Source organism: Ursus maritimus, unplaced genomic scaffold, assembly GCF_017311325.1.
Source record: "Ursus maritimus isolate PB19 unplaced genomic scaffold, ASM1731132v1 scaffold_34, whole genome shotgun sequence".
Lineage (NCBI taxonomy): Eukaryota > Metazoa > Chordata > Mammalia > Carnivora > Ursidae > Ursus > Ursus maritimus.
This window is the reverse complement of record NW_024426008.1, coordinates 4,417,065-4,439,362: the sequence shown is the minus strand read 5'-3', so window position 1 is coordinate 4,439,362 and position 22,298 is coordinate 4,417,065. Positions and strand designations below refer to the sequence as shown.

General features: G+C 36.8%; 1 protein-coding gene across 3 annotated transcripts in view; it reads right to left on the bottom strand.

Moving 5' to 3' along the window:
* The window catches only part of AGTPBP1 (ATP/GTP binding carboxypeptidase 1), a 157,132-nt gene that overhangs the window by 61,029 nt on the left and 73,805 nt on the right, over positions 1-22,298 (bottom strand). For all 3 annotated transcript variants that reach the window (XM_040620193.1, XM_040620194.1, XM_040620195.1), the window contains 3 exons: positions 19,471-19,568; positions 14,734-14,850; positions 1,786-2,501 (listed from right to left, as the gene is read on the bottom strand). In XM_040620193.1, coding sequence (XP_040476127.1) covers positions 1,786-2,501; positions 14,734-14,850; positions 19,471-19,568 — 931 coding nt within the window. The remainder of the gene's footprint in view (positions 1-1,785; positions 2,502-14,733; positions 14,851-19,470; positions 19,569-22,298) is intronic.

Below are 22,298 nucleotides of genomic sequence, written 5' to 3'. Positions count from 1 at the left end.
ATCACGCTGATGAAGTCAAACCCACTGGTTCAAGTATGCTTGCTACGTGCATTCGTTCTTCTAGTCTCAAATCAGTGTCACCTGAAGGAACAAACGCAGTTCCCCCACAGTTCCTGTGGGCATCTCCTAAGGAGAACCTGAGAAGACAAATGTGAGCAGGACGAACTCTGTCCCCAACACTGCAACTGTTCTCAGGGTTACAACTCCTCATCTCTATCCTCCAACATCAATCTAAATCCCCCTCTCCCTCAGCTCCACCCCTACAAGTCTTGGATTAAGTGACCCAAACTTAGAGAGGTCTGAGCCCCTGGCAATCATATCATCTCATTCCAGGGTGGCTGTCACATGCCTGCTCATGCTTAAAATGACTGGATCACTTGAGTTCCACGCATATTCAACCTGCTGCCATAGTGTACAAGCAATCTTACCTCCTTTAGCTGATATGGGTCAAGATGGTAGAGCCTACTTCTGCCTGCTGGTCCTAGACACAAAAATCTAAAGTAACCCATTGGCAACCACAGCTTGTAGTGAAGTTGTACCCTTACTATGTCCCCCATGGAAAGACTATATCCACTTTGGAAACCAGGACTACTAACCCTGCAGAGCTCAGAGGAAAGGGGACAGAAATCATCAAGTCCCCCAGTGGGACACTGCGAGCTACGGGTAGGAAGGTCCCTGTCACCACCTTCTGGTATGAGACTTACACGTGCTTTCTTTTGGGGATCCAGAACCATGTGAATGTTTCTAATTTAGTGCATATACGTCATTCTGAAAGATGGCAACCCATCACTGCAGAGTATTTCCTCCTAGTCAGAGCTTCACCTATGCCTTCTGAAGGCTATTCTAGCACTCCAAGAGGTCAGCTCTCTCTGGACAGTGCAGTGTGTGATGTAACCAGCAGATGCCAGAGCACACGCCCACTCCTACATACCCTTCCCAGCAAAGTGAGTACCCTGTTCTGATGCTATATTGTATGTAATTCCACACCTGTGGGTCAAGGAGCCAACTAGTAGAATTAAACATACGCTAAGTTGCTAAGTAAAAATGATTAATTTATACTATACACTAAATATAAAAAAATTAATAAGGTACAACTGTTGCTTTAAAAAAGCCTATAGTCCAAGAAAAATCAAATGCCCACAGTAGTGTCCTCCTTTATCATTACATACTATACTCATAACAAGAGCATAGAGATTAGGCACTAGTAAGCCATCATCACAAAACCCTAAACATAATCACTGGAAATAGTCAAGTTGCACCAAAGATGTACTTATACATCAAATATTACTAGATGGTAAAGTTAATAGTATTTGTTATTTCTAAAATTAATTGGCAAGATTTAATAACTTTAGTTACTGTTTTTATGAATCCCAAATTTTCATACTGAGTATTTCCAATTTCAGTTTTTGCAACAAAATAATACTGTCTACATTTCTGTTTTTAAAATCATGTATCTAAATCCAGTTCAAATTATAATCAAATTACTAAATTAGCATATTACTACTAATATTTATTCAAAGATTAGTAAATAATCTATATATTCGGATGCCATCTAAATACAAAATTTCTAAATTGTCCAATGCTCAGGTTTATTACGCTGGCTTCATCTGAATAAGTAATGAGCTGAGAAAATAAAGTTAACCCACAAGGATAATTGCAAATAAGTGCAAATTTCCAAAGCAGGATAAAAAATTACAGTAACTTTAATTCAGAGCACTTTTCTTCCTAAATATCCGTATTTCGATAATGGTCTTGCTTAAGAGAAAGAAGAAACCTGAAACTCACCTTTGTACACCATAAGGTCTTTCTAAAATAGGCTCTTTGAATGGAGGTGGAATGTGACCAAAATAATCCGGATAAGCCACTTCTGAATATTCTGGGACAGACTTTGTACTTTTCACTATCTCAATATAGAGATCTGAGTCGTGGAGTGTGGGTCCGTCAGAGACTTCCACTGACCCTTGCTCCACTGATGAAGTAGACTCTGTATCTTCATCATCCTCAGTTTCAACTCCAGTACAACAAAGCTTCCCTAGCTGAACTGTTCTTCCCTCAAACAGAACATTTCCACAAGTGGCCATGTGTGGACAAGCTTTAGTGCACGTGAGGACAGTGAGAGGGAGACTGTAGTCCTTCTTGGCTCCTGCAGTAAAACCTGGGGCTGTCTGAGAAGGGATATTCTGCAATGTAATTCGGTCCAAGGCCTTCACAATATCATTGTTTAAGCCCTGGGCCGAAGAAATAGTTCTGTTTTGATCACCTAACTGCTGTTGTGATGTTCTGTCATTATCTTTCGTATCTTCTTTCGCCAGATCCATACAGGAAGGTTTCCTATCACCTTCATCTCCTTTAGGAGACACATTTGCCTTCCTTACAACTCCTTTTTTTAAATTGCCTGGATTCCCAGATGCTTCCTCTCCCGCAGTAGGAACAACGATAGGACCACGTACTTTTCCCTCAAATACAAAAGGCTTTGGTTCTTTGGAGATTAAATCATAGTCCTTTGAAAATAAAAAAAAAAAAATACGTTTAATCTTTTATCTGTAAATATTAAAATGTATTAACAAAACTAAAACTATATTCTTGAATATGCTGCTTCAGAAACCTAACATTTGAAAATTATAAAAATGGATAAAACAGGGTACATTTTAATTTCACTAATAAAACACAAAATATTCAGCCACAAAATTCATCACACTTATTTTACTTTTTCTATTATAAAAATAATGCATACATATAAGAGAAATATGGGAAATTTTACAGAAGCAGAAAGACATTAAAAGCATCCAGACTCCTATTAAAGGAAACACAAATGAATTGTTATTCATTAATTCAACAATTAGGGTGTCTGTTTTGTGACAAGCAATGTTTCAGGCACTTAGGTACCATCAGCTTAAAAACAAAAATAGAAACAAAAACCTCTTCCCTCTTGCAGCTTACATTCTTCTATGGAAGGAAGGGAGAGGACTGTCAACACAACAAGCAATAAACATGACATAGGCGTGCCTGAGTAGCTGAGTCGGTTAAGCATGCACTCTTGATTTCAGCTCAGGTCATGATCTCAGGGTCCTGAGATCGAGTCCCCCACCCCATCAGGCTCTGGGCTTGGCAGGGAGTCTGCTTGAGGATTCTCTCCCTCTCCTTCTGCCCCTCCCCCTGCTCACGTGCTCTCTCTCTCCCCTCTCTAAAATAAATAAATAGATCTTTTTAAAAAATGATATAAATGTATTTTATGGAACGTGAGTAGGCTAAAGTGTTAAAGAGGGGAAAGGGGGTATTGTGGATTGGGAGCGCCAAGGGGAGGTAAGACGGGCTACAATTTTAAATTTACATTTAAATTTACAATTTTAAATCCCATGGATTACTGAAGACTCACTGAGAAGATGACATAAAAGCAAAGGCAGAAAGGACTGCCATGCACAGGACTCAGAGTAAAAGAATGTCTGGTGTATGCAGAGAACAGCAAGGGGGTTAGGATGGCTGGCACAGAAATGAGCAAGATGAATTCCAAGATTTTAAAGAGGACCAGATACTGTAGGGCTTTGCAGGCTATTTTAAGAATTTTGGGTTTTACTCTGAATGACACTGGGAGCCAATAGAGGGTTTGGGGAAGAGGAGTGCCATGAGATGACTTATGTTTAGGAAAAAAAACAAAAAAACAAAAACAAAATAGAACCTGTAAGCACCTTGTTTCTTAACCACTTGGGAGTACAGGGTTTCTTAACCATAGGGGTTAAGACATTTAATCTAAATATAGAGAGAGGCAGGCAAACCATAAGAGACTCTTAACTACAGAGAACAAACTGTGGGTTAATAGAGGGAGGTGGGCATTAAGAAGGGCACTTGTGATGAGCACTGGCTGTTATAGGTAAGTCATCAGTCACTAAATTCTATATATGAAACCAATTTTACCCTATATGTTAACTAACAAGAATTTAAATAAAAATTTGAAATTATGTATGTGTGTGTGTGTGTGTGTGTGTGTTTATGTATTTCTTTTTTGTTGGGTTTTGGTTCTATATTTCAGGTGTCAGGGGTAGCAAGATGGGCAACACTGTCTTGCGTACTGTAGGACATCTGGAAGCATCCCTGGCCTCTCCTCTGAACAGTAGCATCCCCACCCATTTGTGATCACCAAAAATGTCTCCAGACATTGTCATATATTCCCTGGAGACAAAATCATCCCAGTTGAGAACGACTGCTCTAATGTCCTTCTGAGGACTGAGGAGAGAAGAGTAGAAGCAGGGGACCAATTCAGAGTCTAGGAAAGTTGGTAAGAAGGGGTTGGATTCTAAATGCACCGTAAGCCAGAACTGCCATGATACTGTAAAAGACCAGATGCAGGACAGAAGGTACAGACAGGTGTCTCTCACACATGGCGCCAAAGTGTTTGCCTAAATAAATGAAAAGCATCAGTTTAGCTCTGAAAGATTAAATGTGAGCTATTAAAGTAGGCAATTAGACATATGAGTCTAGAATTGAGAAGAAATATCCATCCAGAAGAGAAATACTTGGGAGTCATTAGCAGACAGGTATTATTCCAAACCATGAGACTGGAAATCATCAATGGAAAGAACTAAAGAGAAGAGACAAGACTGAACGCTGAGGCACTACAATCAATCTACAGGGCCTGAGGAAATCAAGATAAAACAGAAGAGGAGATGGAGAAGGAAAAGCCAGTCTGGAAAGACAAACACCAGCGAAGAAAAATGTCCTAGAAGCCAAGTTTAAGAAAAGGATGCTGCTGACAGGTCAAGTAACCTTCTATTTTTATACTTATAGAGATATTTTTTTTGTCTATGTAAGACTCTACCAAAGAAATATACCACAATCGATTTAACCTTTATTCCACAGTTGGGATTAAATCCTTTATACAACAGAGAAGGATTTAAACACAGGATCAAAGTGTATAGTTAAGCCACTTACAAAATTAATTAAGCCACTTACAAAATTTTGCTATTATAAAGAATTCTGTAATGAACATAAAATTTTTTCTTTGCATAAAATTTTTCTTTGTTTAGGATGATTTCCTAACCACTGACATGGAATTACAGGGTCAGACACTATAATCAATTTTAATGTTTAATACAAATTGTCCAAATACTCTCCAACAATACTTATCTTAATGCTTATTCTCAGTAACTGGGTATGAGATTATCTATTTCAACTGCTCCTCTTCCTTGCCAGCATTAGGTACTATAGTTTTAAAACATTTTCTCAAAAATGGTAGGTAAGAGGTATCGTCTGATGCTATTTTAATTTGAATTTCTCTATGAGAAAAGCAAAAAAATTTCTATACATCTGTTAACTGGTTTAATTCTTCACAGGTTAACTTATCTGTTCTTGGAATACAGGGTTTTTCTTATTTTATTGTATAAATTTCTACATTACAAATATATATATACACACAGACACAGACACAGACACACACACACACACTAATCCTCTAATCCATTTTTTACAAATATTTTTCTGAATTTGCACTTCATCTTTTAATTTTCTTTAACTTCTTTTACACACATTATGTCGTGAAAATCAAGAATCTTTTCCTTTGTGATTCATTCCTTAAATACCCACTGTATCACGGAACTTTACATCAAAAACTAGAGATGTACTGTATGGTGACTAACATAATATAATAATTATTAAAAAAAAAAACAACTAGGGACTCAAAAACGATTCACTCTCAGCCCCTGTACCACCTCTAACCCAAGCAGACAGTGGAGGCACAAAGGAGGGAATAGGTAGGTGGCTCTGCATTACAGCTGTTGAAGGGGAAAAACTCTGTTGATTTATAAAGACTAGCATACAAACAATAGTGCTGAATTAAATGGCACTTAATATCTAGATGCCACTTTGATCCACAAAGTTACTTCAGTATCAAAGTCAGTATGCAGCAGATGAAGCTTTCCCATAAACAAACAAGAGTGTAATATGGAAGCTTCTTTTTTAAAAGAGTGTAAGCACATTCCATGTACATAAATGAATTTAAAATAGTAAGTTGAGGCAAAGAGTTAAGAGGTTTTATTTTTAGAACAGTAAGTTAACTGTAAATATTTTGATGTTAGTCTGCTCATCTATGATCTGAGATCATGCTGAATTGAGAACATCCCCTCAAATGACAATTTCATGCATTGGGAAAAAAAACTAAAAATAGTAATTCCAGCTACAATCTTCAGATCACCCTTGTAATATGTGTTATGGGCCCATTTTTCCTGAAAGAACTTAAACTGAAGCAGTTTTCCCTGTTCTGGAGAACTTTGTAGTTAATTTAACTTTGACTATTGTTTGGAAAACGTGGGCTGCCTGTGTAGATACGAAAGATAGTTTTTTCATAAAACGGATGTTTATTTTGTATTAAAAGTACCACTGTGCTTGTTTTATACCATTTGTATACATGTGGTGATTTTAATGCTGAACTGTAAAATTCAGGAATTAAAATGTGACCCTGTAATTCTAAAATAAAAAAAAAAAAATTCTGCCGTGGGAAACATGGTGAGCTAGGTATCAACCCACAGGAATTCTTCACAATTGTCAGATAAGATATTAAAATATTTTAAATACAACATGTGGATAAAACAGCAAAAATAAAGAGCAAATAGTAATGAAGTTGGGATCCCAAAGTGGTAAGACTGAAGGTAGCTTTCACTTGGAAAACATGTGCTAAACCAGGTGACCTGGGGTTTAGGTTTTTGTATCTTAGAGTATAAAGAGTAGGAGACTATCCCAGAACCTGCATAAGGTTCTGCATAAGGTGGGGAGTCTACCAAAAGAGCCTCCTTCCATAAAGATGAAACCCCAGAGAGCGAAACCTGTGATATAAATCGCCTAGAAATGTCCCCACCATGAAATAAAGAGAAAAGAAAACCAACAGTCTCAAACCTTAGCACTAAGAGAGTAAAAAACATCACTACTCATAAATTGGTACCAAAGTCTGTCGTCACATCACACAGACTGCAGCTGGAATTCACATTATCTGAGTGGTTCAAAAACCCTCAAGGAGGAACGTAACCTATAAGAGTGCTTGTCTATATTAGCTCCACAAACAGAATTATAAAGAAAATAATCAGCTCATAGGAAAACAAAAAACAAAAACAAAAACAAAACTCAACTAAAACAAAAATTAAGCAACTAGAAGAGAAGGAACCAAAACAGATGTAGAAAAAGACCTGCAAGAATTTCAGACACTAAAATTATAAGACTAATTAAATGGCTATATGTAATATGTTCAAAGACAAGAAACAAGAACTTTAAGAGCAATGAAACAGGTTTTCTTTAAAACCTTCTAAAACCAAAATAAAACAAGTTTGAATGCCTAATGGATGTTTGTAATGACCAATCAGAAAGAGCCAAAAATTAAATTACAGAACTGGCAGACTGCTTGAATGAATTTAGTTGAATGCAGCATAGAGAGAAAAGGAAAGCATGAAAAAGAGTTAAAAGATAGGGAAGAGAGTAAAAAAGTCTACATCCAATAAGTAATGCCAAAAGAAAAGAGAGAAGGAAAGAGAAAAAGGCAGTATCTGGAGTAGAGATGAGTTTTCCCAAGCCCTAAGAGGAAAAAACTCAGATTCCAAAAGACAGTGAATCCCAAACAAGATTTAGAAAAGAATACCCGCCCTTAGTCAACACTACTGGCAAACTATGGTGCATGAACTAAAGAAATTACCTTGAAAGTCACCAGAAACACTGTATTATTAAGCAAAAATATACACTTCCCATACATACTACACAGCAATTTCACTCACAGGTATTTACCCAAGAGAAATGAAGGCAAATTTCCACAAAAAGCTTTTTACATAGATGCTAGTATGGATTTTACTCACAGCAGCCCCAAACTGCAAACATTCCAGTATTCATCAAGCGAGCAGATAAAGAAATTGTGGTACATCCATACAATGAAATACTACTCAGCAATCAGGCAAGAGCCAACGATACATGCAATAACATCAGTGAATCTCAAAACCCTAGGACGAGCATAGAGGCCTTACACAAAGTACATTCACATAGATTCCAGTTAGGAGAAGTTCCAGAACAGGCAAAATTAACCTACAGTGACAGACAGCAGATCAGCCGTTACCTGGGCAAGTGAGGAGACTGAAAACACAGACACAGGGGCCCAGGGAGACACCTGAAGTGACAGGAATAATTCTGTATCTTGACTGGGTTGGGAGTTGCACAGTTGTATGAATTTGCCAAAACTCACTGAACTTAAAGAAGAATGATTTACTGCATGTAAATTGTAATTCAATAAAGCTAATTTTTAAAAATTAGCCAGAGAAACTAACTTTCAGGAATGACTACAAAGTAAATACACTTTCAGACCAAAAGAGAGAGAGGGACTGACACTAAAAGACATTAATTCTAGCGGAAGGAAAGTGAGTCAGACTGAAGGTCTAAGAAACAAGAAGTAAAAAACAAAAAAGTAGTAAAAATGTAAGTCTTTAACACTGAATGTAAAACACAAAGCAGTACCATCATATGGATTTTTTTTTTTAAGCTAGACTTAAAACATAAATTAAAAGTGTGTATATTGGTTTGGGAGGTGATTATACTTAAAGTATTCCAAGTTTCCTTTTATAATTAAAAGAAAGAAGAAAGGTTCCCATTAACATCAGAATAATAAAAATGTATGTTACAACATCAAGAGTAGCTAGAATTTCTGTAAATATGTCAATACTCAAACTTCCACGTCAGAAGAATGCAGTTTATTGTCTGTAAATTATACCTCAACAAAGTTGATTAAAATAAAAAATAACAAGACTGTATAGCTTTCAAACAAATAAGGGTGAAAAAGTGGAAAAAAAAGTCAACCCAAATGAAAGCCAAAAAAAAAAAAAAAAGACAAAGATATGGAGATGAAACAACTGAAAACACAAAACAAGATCTTATAAATACAAATCCAAATACAGTAATAATTATATGTAAATGAACTAAATGCTTCAGTTAAATGGTAAAGACTAAGACTTGATTTTTTAAAATCCAACTATATACTGTTTAAAAAGATACACATCTAAGGATATCAAAAAGTTGAAAGTAAAAAGATTTAAAAAGATACCAGGCAAGGGGCACCTGACTGGCCTGGTAGGTTGAGCATCTGACTCCTGATTTCAGCACAGGTCGTGATCTCAGAGTTGTGGGACTGAGCCTGCACTGGGCAAGGAGCCTGCTCAAGATTCTCTCCCTCCCTCTCTCAAAAATAAAATAAAGTAAAAATAAAAGACACCAGGCAAGTCACCAAAGTTAATTTAGCTACACTAATTTTTTTTTAACTTTTTTGCCTTAAATTCTTAGAGATAAGCAACTTTACAGCATCAAGTAACTTCATAACTATTAAAAGTTCATTTCAGGGGGCACCTGGGTGGCTCAGTCGTTAAGCGTCTGCCTTCGGCTCAGGGCGTGATCCCAGAGTCTTGGGATCATCCCTGCATTGGGCTCCCTGCTGGGAGCCTGCTTCTTCCTCTCCCACTCCCCCTGCTTGTGTTCCCTCTCTCGCTGGCTGTCTCTCTCTCTCTGTCAAATAAATAAATAAAATCTTTAAAAAAATAAAAATAAAAAGTTCATTTCAGGGATGCATGGGTGGTTCAGTTGGTTAAGCGTCAGACTCTTGATTTTGGCTCAGGTCATGACCTTAGGGTCCTGGGATAGAGCCCTGCCTGCATTGGGCTCCACACTCAGCAGGGAGTCTGCCTGGGATTCTCCTTCTCCCTCTTCCTCTCCCCCACCCCCTACTTGCTCTGTCTCTCTAAAATAAAATAATCTTTTTTAAAAAAAGTTCATTTCAGAAGGAACAGAAATCAATTCACATTTATATGCAATAAATAACTAGCCTCAAAAATACATAACAGGGGCGCCTGGGTGGTGCGGTTGTTAAGCATCTGCCTTCAGCTCAGGGCATGATCCCAGCGTTCTGGGATCGAGCCCCACATCAGGCTCCTCCGCTAGGAGCCTGCTTCTTCCTCTCCCACTCCCCCTGCTTGTGTTCCCTCTCTCGCTGGCTGTCTCTCTGTCAAAATAAATAAATAAAAATCTTAAAAAAAAAATACATAACAAAAACTGACCTATAAAAAGGAGGAGACACGCTTGCAATCACAGTGAGAACATTTTAACACATTTTTCACAGTAACTGATAGCACTGCAATAAAAATCTAGGACAGAAAAGATCTTCTCAACATGATGAGCAATCTTATCCCAATGGGAAAACATGTAACTGTGCCTGACAGTTGCAGAAGAGTACTCTCCAAGGATACAAGTAACAGTAACAAAAGCTGACCAAATTCCATGCTATAAAATAAGCGTCAAAAATTTCAAAAGATTCTAATCATAAAGAATGTCCTTTGGGGGCACCTGGGTGGCTCAGTTAAGCGTGTGCCTTAGGCTCAGGTCATGATCTCAGGGTCCCAAGATTGAGCCCCACATTGGACTCCCTGCTACAAAATGCTAGAAATCACTAAAAAGATAAATACAAAATTGGAAATCAAAAAGCCAACTCTGACACTACCAATGAATCAAAGAAAAAATCATAATGAAATCAAGTTTCAAAACAAAGATAATGAAAATACTAAATATTAAAACATGTGATACAGCTAAAACAGTAATTGGAGGGAAACTTTTAACTTAAAAATATACATCCTGGAAAAGAAGACTGAATTACTGGATGCCTACCTTACCATGACAATTGAAAAAAAAAAAAAAAAAAGCAAGAAAATCAAGAGATGGCACTGGAAGCCTACCATTCAGATACGTGAGGATTTCAACTTCAAAAACATGCTAAAAGTGACTCCAGGAAACATCAAGTGGGAAGGGGACCCAGTTCTTCCTGATTAAACTATGTAAAACTATGTAACTCTTAAACTCTGTTCATACATAACTTTAATAAAAATTTAAAACCAAAATAAAAAGAGGAAAAAAAGAAAAACAACAGTCCATATGGTAACTGTCATCATGGACCACAGGCATATGAAAAAAGAGCTGTGAAAATTCAAAATTTTGACACTTCCAATATTCTGCTATTAACAAAAGCAAATAAAACTGTAATTGTCACTATGAATAAATAATTATAGTTTTAAAAGCATAGTAAGATCCTTCAAAAAGTCTGTTGATAATTAACAATTCTATATATTGCCTTCAAATGCATTCAATTTCCCTCCATCTGGCCACTGAACAGTAGCCTTAACACATCTGGAAACAAAGCGGGTAGTGTTCAGAATCCCAACACACACATCAAGTAATTTTAAGCTCCATGGTTGATATAAAAATGACATGCAAATCCAAATGGAAAAAGTCATAATCAAAATTAATTTCATTTATGTTTAATATGTCATTATCTGCCAGTATTTGGTAAGATGATGGCTGAAAAAATACTTTCAAATACTTCTCATCTGGAACCAACCAATATCTTTAATTCTCAAAAATATATCACTTAGGGCACTTGGGTGGCTCTGTCGGTTGAATGTCTGCCTTTGGCTCAGGTCATGATCCCAGGGTCCTGGAATCGCGTCCCACATCGGGCTCCCTGCTCGGCGGGAGCCTGCTTCTCCCTCTGCCTCTCTCTGTGTCTCTCATGAATAAATACATAAAATCTTTTTAAAAAACTATATATATATGTGTGTGTGTATATATATATATATAACTTAAATACTCCTGCTTATAGTTCCAACACACACTTCAAAAAATAGAGATTAGGGGCGCCTGGGTGGCGCAGTCGTTAAAGCGTCTGCCTTCGGCTCAGGGCGTGATCCCGGCGTTCTGGGATCGAGCCCCACATCAGGCTCCTCCGCTAGGAGCCTGCTTCTTCCTCTCCCACTCCCCCTGCTGTGTTCCCTCTCTCGCTGGCTGTCTCTCTGTCACATAAATGAATAAAATCTTTAAAAAAAAAAAAAAATAGAGATTAAAGTATTTGAACAATGCATTCCTCTAATTTAAAAATGAGAAAGACAGTCAAGTGCCAACACAACTACTTTAGAAATGATTTTCCAGTTATGTAAATAAAAGATAATGTGCTATTCTCCATAACACATGCTACAGAAATACAGCTGTTCTACATTAAACTTTATGACAAAATAGAGAAGACACATTAATAAATACATGTTATCTGAAATATCTGAAGCGGCTTCTTTTCCTTAAACATAATAAAAAGGAGTGACTCACTTGGGGAGACTTTTCAGAGCACTTGCACTCCGACAAACCTGTCTTTACTATCTGACCCTGGCCAAGTCAGACCAAAAGTAGGAAACTGCTCTCACATGAGCAGCTAAACTAAAGAACAAGCTGGCCAGCTGGTAGGTGCCCAGAGGAAACCATCAAGTGTAGCCTGTTTCAGGTGATGAATTAACAGGCAAACATACAAGAACTCACCATCACAGCCTACAAGAAAGAAGAAGTGGCCTGCGAAAGAATGAGAACAAAAATCCTGGCCTTGGGGCGCCTGAGTGGCACAGCGGTTAAGCGTCTGCCTGCGGCTCAGGGCGTGATCCCGGCATTATGGGATCGAGCCCCACATCAGGCTCCTCCGCTAGGAGCCTGCTTCTTCCTCTCCCACTCTCCCTGATTGTGTTCCCTCTCTCGCTGGCTGTCTCTATCTCTGTCAAATAAATAAATAAAATCTTTAAAAAAAAAAAAAATCCTGGCCTTGACACCCATTAAAAAATTTTTCTTTATGCCCACATCAAAACTCTTACCAGTTTTTTTTTTTTATTAATAATGATTTTTTATTATATTATGTTAGTCACCATACAGTACATCCCCGGTTTTCGATGTAAGGCTCGATGATTCATTAGTTGTGTATAACACCCAGTGCACCATGCAATATGTGCCCTCCTTACTACCCATCACCAGTCTATCCCATTCCCCCACCCCCCTCCCCTCTGTAGCCCTCAGTTTGTTTCTCATAGTCCATAGTCTCTCATGTTTCATTCCCCCTTCTGATTACCCCCCCTTTCTTTATCCCTTTCTTCCCCTACTGATCATTCTAGTTCTTATGTTCCATAGATGAGAGAAATCATATGATAGTTGTCTTTCTCTGCTTGACTTATTTCACTAAGCATTATCTCCTCCAGTGCCGTCCATAAAACTCTTACCAGTTTTAATCATGTTATATAGCTCTTATACACACAGAGAGGAGAGAGTAGGTGACTTCTTCAGATAATAATTAATCCCTTCCACAATATTTTTCTGCATTGAGTTAGCAGTATTTATTATCTCCAGGGTTCTATTTTGAGTTCTTAGCTGGGCACAAAGGTGCTGAAAGAGTAGCCAGACACTTCTGGTAGGTTCAGTGGGAGAAAATCACCCTGTATCCTTTCCCAAATGCCTCCTCCTGCATTCTTTTTCTCTTTTTGACAAATAGTGCTCTCCTTTATCCCTGTCTTCCTTCTAGTTCCCCTGATTTCAGAGTACCCTCCAACATCCCCCCAATCTGAACTGGGGAAGGGGGAGGAATTGGGGAAGGGGGAGGAAGGGCAAACCTGCTGGGGCTCCTAGTGCATCCAAGGCTCCTAAATTCCCAGAGAACCCTGAAAAATGAGAACTGTGAAGTATAAACATTAGCTAGCAAGCACAGCCCAGCTCACCCTTGAGCAACAAGGTGTGACTGCATGGGTCTGCTCACACACGGATTTTTTTCTGATACATACAGTACAGTTCACTTCTTTATGATTTCCTTAATACTGTTTTCTTTTCCTTAGCCTACTTTTCTGTATGAATACAATATATAATACATATAGCACACAAAATGTGTTAATCAACTGCTTATATTATTGGTAAGGATTTCAGTAAACAGTAGGCTATTAAGTAAGTTTTGGGGGAGTCAAAAGTTATACATGCATTTTTTTACTCTATTGGGAGGTTGGCACCCCTAACCCCCATGTTTTTCAAGGGTCAACTGTACTTCCTTTTTTTAATTTCTCACATATAACCTTACATTAAAGTCTTTTTCTTTAAGCAACTAGGAATTAAATGTATGGATTTGGGAGGCATGGGGGCCTGCAGTAAGAGCTGAATAAATCTGAATAAATACATTTGAGATAATCTGACATTATCTGGTTCGAATGCTTTATTTTACCGTTTAAGATCCTAGGCAACTTTAAGGACTTGTTCAAAGACCCACCATAAGGGAGCAGCTGAGTGAGAATAAGAAACTCAGGTTTACTTGCTGTGTAACCCACACTAAGTAAGCACATTCTGGTAAATAAATGTGGGTAAGAAATGTTAACAAGAAGTCACTCTCCCTGTGAACCAACTCAGATAAAAAGATTTCAAGTCGTCCTCCCCTTGCTCCAAATTCCCCAGTTATATGGTGACTGTCAGGAAAAACAATCCAACGAGCAGTGACTTCAGTTTTAATTTAGCACTTTCTCAGCTCCCACCTCCCCTTTTAGTTGGATGGAACTGATAGACGACTTCAACATAAGATTTTAAAATGCCATTTTAAAAATTATTTTTTAGAAAGAGTAAAAAACTATGCCAATTAAAGCAATGAGCCCAAGTGTTGAAAAATGTAAAAAGCTAGTCCAAAAATGTAATAAGCTAGCCCTCTCATTTTACAGGTAAGTAGTTTACAGCTCAGAATGCTAAAGTAACTGTCCAATGTCACCCAGAAAGGCAATACTATGTTCATGTTTTAGAAATAAAAAGCAGAAGAAAAACAGTGGTTACAGGCCTAAGGAAGAGGGGAAAAGAAAAAAGAACTGTTTCTTAAAATCAATTAAGATGCTGTATTTTCTATATTTATACCTGAAAATCATCAACAAGCTCAGGGAAAAGGTGTTCATACATTTTAAGTTCTTCTATCGTTCGTCCGGGTTCCTGCTGGGGTTTTAGTTTGTTAATATCCGTTTCAATATCATCATTCTGAAATAATAAAAATGTAACCAGTTAAGAAAAAGGTACAATTACAGAATACATTTCAGATTAAAGTTTTCCAAATCATTAATTACATGTAGAGAATAATCACTGAATAGAGGTTGTACTAATTTGACCATAAATTGAAATTTGCTTGTATTGGGTCATTGTTGTTTTGCTGTCGTTTTGGTTATTTCATCATGGTTTTTGTCAAAGGTTATTCTGATAGAACACAGTATTTGGCCTCCTCAAGATAGGAAACGTAGTGTCAAGATCCAGACTAAGGGATGTTCCCCTCCATCTCCTTAGTTGCCACAGTTTTACTCATATTAAAGGGCAGTTAAACTTAAGAAAACTAAGTTGAAAACTATAAATATATGACGGTGGTAGTAATCAAAATAACTAACATTTACTACGCACTGAAAGTGTGAGAAGCACTATGCTAAGGATTTTACATAATTTAATCTGTCACTATGAAGTAGACAGCATCATTACTTCCACTTAAGAGGAAACTTAAGGGGATTGCTCAAAATTACATAGCGTGCAAAGAAGAGCCAGGATCTAAAACTAAGCATTGATTTCAGAGCATACTGTTAGTCAGTGCACTGCCTCAAGACAAACCAAAGATTGTAATACTCTCGTATTCCATGGTCAACAAAGTTCCCTTAGAGAAGCTCAGTGTCACCACACACTCTGTTTTCCAGGGGGAAAAAAGTAGAAAATTGAAAAACAGCCAGAAATTATTTCCATGCCCCTTTAGGAAAGAAGAGGGTAAATTTAAAGGGGAGGTATGACCTTAGAAAAACAGGATTAATCTGGGATTAATTTGATCTCTATCTGTTCAAACACCTATTATACACTGTGCCAGAAAGACAAGTGTCAGCTTACCTACTATCCAAGCTATTCTCTACAACCTTCAACAATCTGGCCTCACACACATACAAACTCATTATCTTCATTGCTAAAGAGAGATATAAGACCACTTACTAATTTTCAATGGGTTTTAATTTTGCAATTATCTTATTGTCAGAGCAAACTTACTTTTAGCCTTAAATCCATTCTACTATGCTTCAACCCTTATAATGCTTTACATACATGTATCTGTCTGAATGTATACACTTCATATTACCAAGTAGTTTAGAAGGAAAAACATACTTTATATTTCTCATATTTCATATTCAGGAACTTAGCTATTATTTGTATGACCAATAAAAAGATTTTCTCCTTTGCCATAAATATTAAACACTGGGTGTATTTAAAGAGTATCATGTTAGTGTATAATTATTGTATAATTATTAGTACAGGAATATGTAATTTCATAGATCTTTAAATTATGCATTGATGAACCAAAATATATAATTTCCTTGATTGGCACCTAATAAAGTACACAATGCATCCAAAATAACAAAAAGTTTACAAAAGTATTCTTTCTCTAAACACACTAGAATTCAACATTTTCAATACTATTTTGTGAAAAGAAACATATTTGCTCTCTTTCAAAAAAAAACAATTTATCTGTAAAACAGGCACTGTAAAAAAAAACTACACTTTGAGGAGGTCAAGAGCAGGAAATTTTGTGTTTTGGTTTAGGGGAAAACTACTGAAGAGCTACTGACAGCCTTAGGGGGGAAAAAACCACAACCACCTTCCACCACTCCTTAAAGTTCTTCTAAAGTAAAGGAGGGGAAAATAACTCATTGAAGTTTATATACTGACGAGTCCTGGCTACTGGAGATGAGTCTTCTAAACCTCCAAATTTCTACAAATGCTCCAAACTGAAAAATCTGGGGTAAAGAAAACGGAATCACTATGATGAAGGAAAAACACTCTCTAAAACTACAACCACAAACACAGTAAATATTAAACCTGTAGGCCGGTGATGGGTAGTAAGGAGGGCACGTATTACATGGTGCACTGGGTGTTATACTCAAACAATGCATCATGGAACATTGCATCAAAAACTAAGGATATACTGTATGGTGATTAACATAACATAATAAAAAAATTATAAAAAAAAAAACAAAAACAAAAAACCTGTATGTACCAGGTTCACCTGACACAGGAAATAAATAATAAGATTTAGATAAAAAGGAAAAATTAAGTCCAAATGTAACCGACAATGACAGTAAGAGGCAAACTGTGGTCAAGAAGAAAAATAATACAGCTCAGCACTCTCAAAGAGCCAACAATTCTGCAGTCCTTTAAAAAAAAAATGTAACATTTTGGCTGGAGCGCCTCAGTGGCTACATTGGTTAAGTGTTTGCCTTCGGCTCAGGTCATGATTCCAGGGTCCCAGGATCAAGTCCCACGTGGGGCACCCTGCTCAGCAGGGGGTCTGCTTCTCCTTCTCCCTCTACTTTCTCCCTCTCTCTCTGTCAAATAAATAAATAAAATCTTTAAAAAAATAACATTTTGGTATAATATGGTGGTAGAGAGAGCTGACATTCACATCAAATTGCTTTATTCTGAATCCTGGCCCCACGTCTTATAAGCTATATTAATAATCCTTCTGTACCTCCTTCTTCTAATTATTAGCCCTGTAAAGCAGAAATAATAATATCATGTACCTTACAGGATTGAGGTGAGGCTTTAATAGTTACTATAGGTAAAGAGCAGGGACTAGCATAGATGGTAAATTCAAAAAGTTTAATCAGACTTATTGTGGTGAATATCTGATAATGTCAAATCACTGCTATATAACTGAAACTAATAAAATATCGTATGTCAACTATACTTCAATTTTTAAAAAAGAGCGTGGACTAGAATAGGACTAGATGTTTAATAAATTCAATCTATTATTTTTTCTATTATAACTAGTGTATTAAGATAAAGTGGGAGAAAATGTAAGCAATTGCAGCTACTTCAGTGTACAGCCAACAACTGTATTTTTCAAAGATATGAATGTCACAAAAGACAAAAAAATATATGGAAATATTCTAAATTAAGGGAGACTTAAGAGACAAAATAATTAAACACAGTACCTGATGCTAGCTCCTATTCTAGAGAGAAGAAAAAAAATCTCATGAAGGACATTTATTAGATCAACTGACAAATGGAATATGGATGGGAGATTAGAAAAAATGTTACATCACTATAAATTTATTAAGTTGATAACGGCATTGTGGTTATGTAACAGAACACCACTATTCCAGGAAATATTCACTGACATATTTAGGGGTAAAGGACCATGATACATAATATATGTAACTCACCCTCATATGATTTTTTTAAAAATTTTAAGTATGTATTCATGCATACACACTGACAATTTCCAAGCAGCAAAATTAGAATCATTGTTATAATTCCTACTGAGTTCTATTTCCCCACCAATCTCTGTCTTTACATCTGTAGTGATCACAACAGATATTTTTAATGAGAACTCTAAGCCATAAAGAATAAATTATATTCAACATACTATGTTTTTAATAACATGGAAACATATAGCACATAAGAGAAAGCTTTCTATTAAATATAATTGTTAAAGTATAAATTTAATATCAATCTGAAGTTTTACTATCCCTAAACACTCAGCTCCCAAAGAATCCAAACAGGTGATTTTTAATATAGCTATTATTTAAAGAACTCTTTACATAACAGAATTTAAATTCTCCTAACTTGGATCCCATAGTTCTTTCACTTATATCAAGTCCAGAACCACAATCACACAGTTAATCCAGATTTTTTGCCTTGAAAATCAGAGCCTGCACTATTTCTCCTCTTTCCAGCTTGAGGCAAGGATGCAGACCATTATCCTGCCCACATTGGCTCACTTCGACAATTCTGCCAAAGCTGGCCTTGGTGATCGCCCTTAGTGATAATGAAACTGGTACTACATCTACTATTAAAATGGAAATCTCCTTCCAGTATCTTAGATTCCATCTCCAGAGAGGGTCAAATACTCAGTGTACCCAATTCTGACATAGCACTTCAAGACAAAAAGGGCCAAGCGGGCAAGGGTCAAACAAATCCCTCCCCACCCACCAAAAAAGACTAAGCTGAAGTCTTGAAAACTGAAGGAGTTAAGCAGGCCTTTTTCCACAGATACTAAAATGACCTCGTCTGACACTAAATAAAGCAAATATAGACTCTACACTTCCAGAAGTGACATAAAATTCTAAAAATCTCCCCGCCTCTTTACTATAACATGACAGTAATTTTTTTTATCTTGTCTCAATTCAATAAACACTTTTGTCCATTTCTTCTCCAATTAACTGAAATCTAAGAATCATTATGTAAACACTTATTCTTACCAAAAAGCCAGCAGTTACAGATTATTTTCCTACTATTTTTATATCCCCAAAAGATTGCTAAAGAAGAACAGATTGCCACTTAGACTCTCAAACCACTTTCCGTCAAACTCGGATTTCCTTGGACTTTGAAACCTAAGTCAGATGGGTTACCTGAGGTTGTCCTGGTCAAAAAGAGTGAAAATAAGTTATTTTAAAGCCCTTTACAGACCAATGCATTAAAAGCAACATTATTTTCCCTTTCCTTAGTGTCCACAGTCATTACAATAAAAAGATGTGGACAAAACCAATTAATCTATCATTAAGCTACACCCAGTTCCCCAATCTTTACAACTGCATATACAATTTATAAAGTCGACAGAAGATAGAGATTTATACTAACCTTAAAATTCTGATCTACCTCATCTTCATTTTCCGTTTCATTTTCAGCTTCTAAGTCAATATCATCGTTGTCATCACTTTCATCTACTACGTCATCCACTGTAACACAAAACATGCTATAAGTAGGTCAGAGGTAAGCATTCTACAACATGCACACCCAAAGGCAGGATGCTGTATACATACAACGTTGGTACTTCAATCACCGAAGGAAGAGTAAATGAAATTCCTTATTAAAAATGTCTCTCAGGCTGTCCTAGAGTTGAAAAACCTCTGAGATATTAAAATTTGAAAAAGCACTGTAGAAATGTATGGGTGTTTTTACTGATGTTCTCAGTTTTTAAAGATGAATGTCTTCTATTATAACAGCCTGAATGAAACCTCTTATTTCCTGTACATGATAAATTTCAAGAACTGATTTCATTCCTTTAACAACTGATTTCTCATGTGTTTCAATGGCTACCATGTGCCATGTGTGTAGTGTTGTGTGCTGGGAATTTTTTTTAATAAATGTAAATATAGTCCCTGTCCTCCAGGAGCTCATGAGGTTAAAAAGCAGAAAAGACTACAGGTAACTACAATACAAAAGCATACGTTAATGAAGGCAACGTTTGTTTGGGAAGACAAAGGATGGAATAACTAACTGCAAACCCCCTTGGGGTCAAGGGGCTGTGAGTGATCACTCCGCAAAACAGGTGGTAATTAAGCAGTATGCTGAAGAAAATACAGCAGCTTTTAAGGCCAACATAAGGGTCGTTGAGTGTAGCTTTTAAGAAGAAAAAAACAAAGAGCTGAGATGATATCCTTGGAAAACAGCAAGTATTAACTAAACTTGTATACTTGGGAAAGTAGTAAGAAAGGCAAATAAGAATGAGAAAATGAAGGGGCCAAGTAGTTTAGATTTTCAACCTATGGAAGACAAGCACTGAGAATTTTCAAGAGGAGAATGGCTTAATTCAACTTAACCCTGCTCAAAAGATCACTCTGGCAGGTGTGAGAGAGGGAGCACATATGTGGAAGGGGACCAATTAACAGGAGACAGTAACTGTCTGAACCAATACAGCAGGAATGGGGATGAAGAATAAATACGCATTAGAGAAAAACTCAGGGAACAGAATGGATAAAGGTACATGAGGACCACGGCTATGGGGGAAACAAGGCAAGAAGAGTGGAAGAGTACTCAGGTAAGTAACAGTGCTTTAAAACAAAGTAGCGAATATTTTAAAAGGATATTTTTCTAAACTAACTATTGAAGAAATGACAAATATTAACTGTATATATCAAAGTGTACAAATGTAATGATTTGATACAAATATACCTCGTAAAATGATTACCAAGATGAAGAAAATTAACACATCCATCACCTCACATAATTAACGCTGTTAACTTTGTGTGTGTGTCTGCGCATGCACATGCTCATGATGAATGCTTAAGAGCTCCTCTCGCAAATGTCCAAATGTGCAATACCGCATTATTAACTATAGTTACATGCTGCACATTAGCACCTCAGAACTTAATCTTCTTAAATTGAAAATCAGTACCCTTTGTTCCCGTCACCCTACTTACCACTCCCCTCACCCCTGGGGGCATCCAACATGTATTCTCTGTTTCTACAAAATCATTTTGTTTGTTTGTCTTTAAAGAGTCTACATGTAAGTGATACTATACAGTATTTGCCTTTCTGTCTGGCATATTCCACTGAGCACAATGCTCTCCAGGTTCATCCATTTTGCTGCAAATGGCAGAATTTTCTTCCTTTATATTGTCTGAATAACAGTCACATATATCACTGTCCTTTATCCATTTATCCATCAGAGGACATTATGGTTATTTCCAAATCTTGGCTACTGTACATAATGCTACAGGGAACATGGGTGTACAGATCTCTCTTTAAGATAATGATTTCAATTCCTTTGGATATATACTCAGAAGTAGGATTGCTAGATCATACGGTAGTTCTATTTTTAATTTTTTGAGGAACCTCCCAACTGTTTTCCAGATTACTTGTACCATTTTACATCCCCACCGTGTAAAAGGGTTCTGTTTTCTTCACAACCTTGCAAACAGTTCCTATGTCTTGTCTTTTTGATAACAGCCATTCTAGCAGGTGTGAGGTGTTACCTTACTGTGGTTTTGATTTCCATTTCCCCGATGATTACTGATGTTGAGCACTTTCTCATATACTATTGGCCATTTGTATGTCTACTTTGGGAACATATCTATTCAGGTCCTTTGCCCAATTTGTAATTGAATTACTTGCTTTTATGCTCTTCAGCTCTGTGAGTTTTTTTAATATACTTTAAACAGTAGCCCATTCCCAGATACACGTTTTGCAAATATCTTCTCCCATTCTGTAGGGCAATAAATTGAAATAGCCATTTTAATTTATTGTTTCCTGGGCTGTGCAGAATCTCTTTAGTTTGTCATAGTCCCACTTGTTTATTTCAGCTTCTGTTGCTTGTGCTTTTTATAGACTCTATCCAAGAAATCATTGCCAAGACCAATTTCAAAGATCATTTTCCCCAAGTTTTCTTCTAGGAGTTTTACAGTTTCAGGTCGTATAACTAAGTTTTTGATCCATTTCAAGATAATTCTTTGTGAGTGGTATAAGACAGGGATCCAATTTCATTCTTTTGCATGTGGATATCTAGCTTTCTAATACAATTTATTGAAAACAATGTCCTTTCCGCACTGTGTATTCTTAGTGCCCTTAATCAAAAATTAGTTGACCACATATGCATGGGTTTGTCTGGGCTCTCTATTCCATTCCACTATAGGTCTACATGCCTGCTTTGAGTACCATACTGTTTTGGTTACTATGGGTTTGTAATA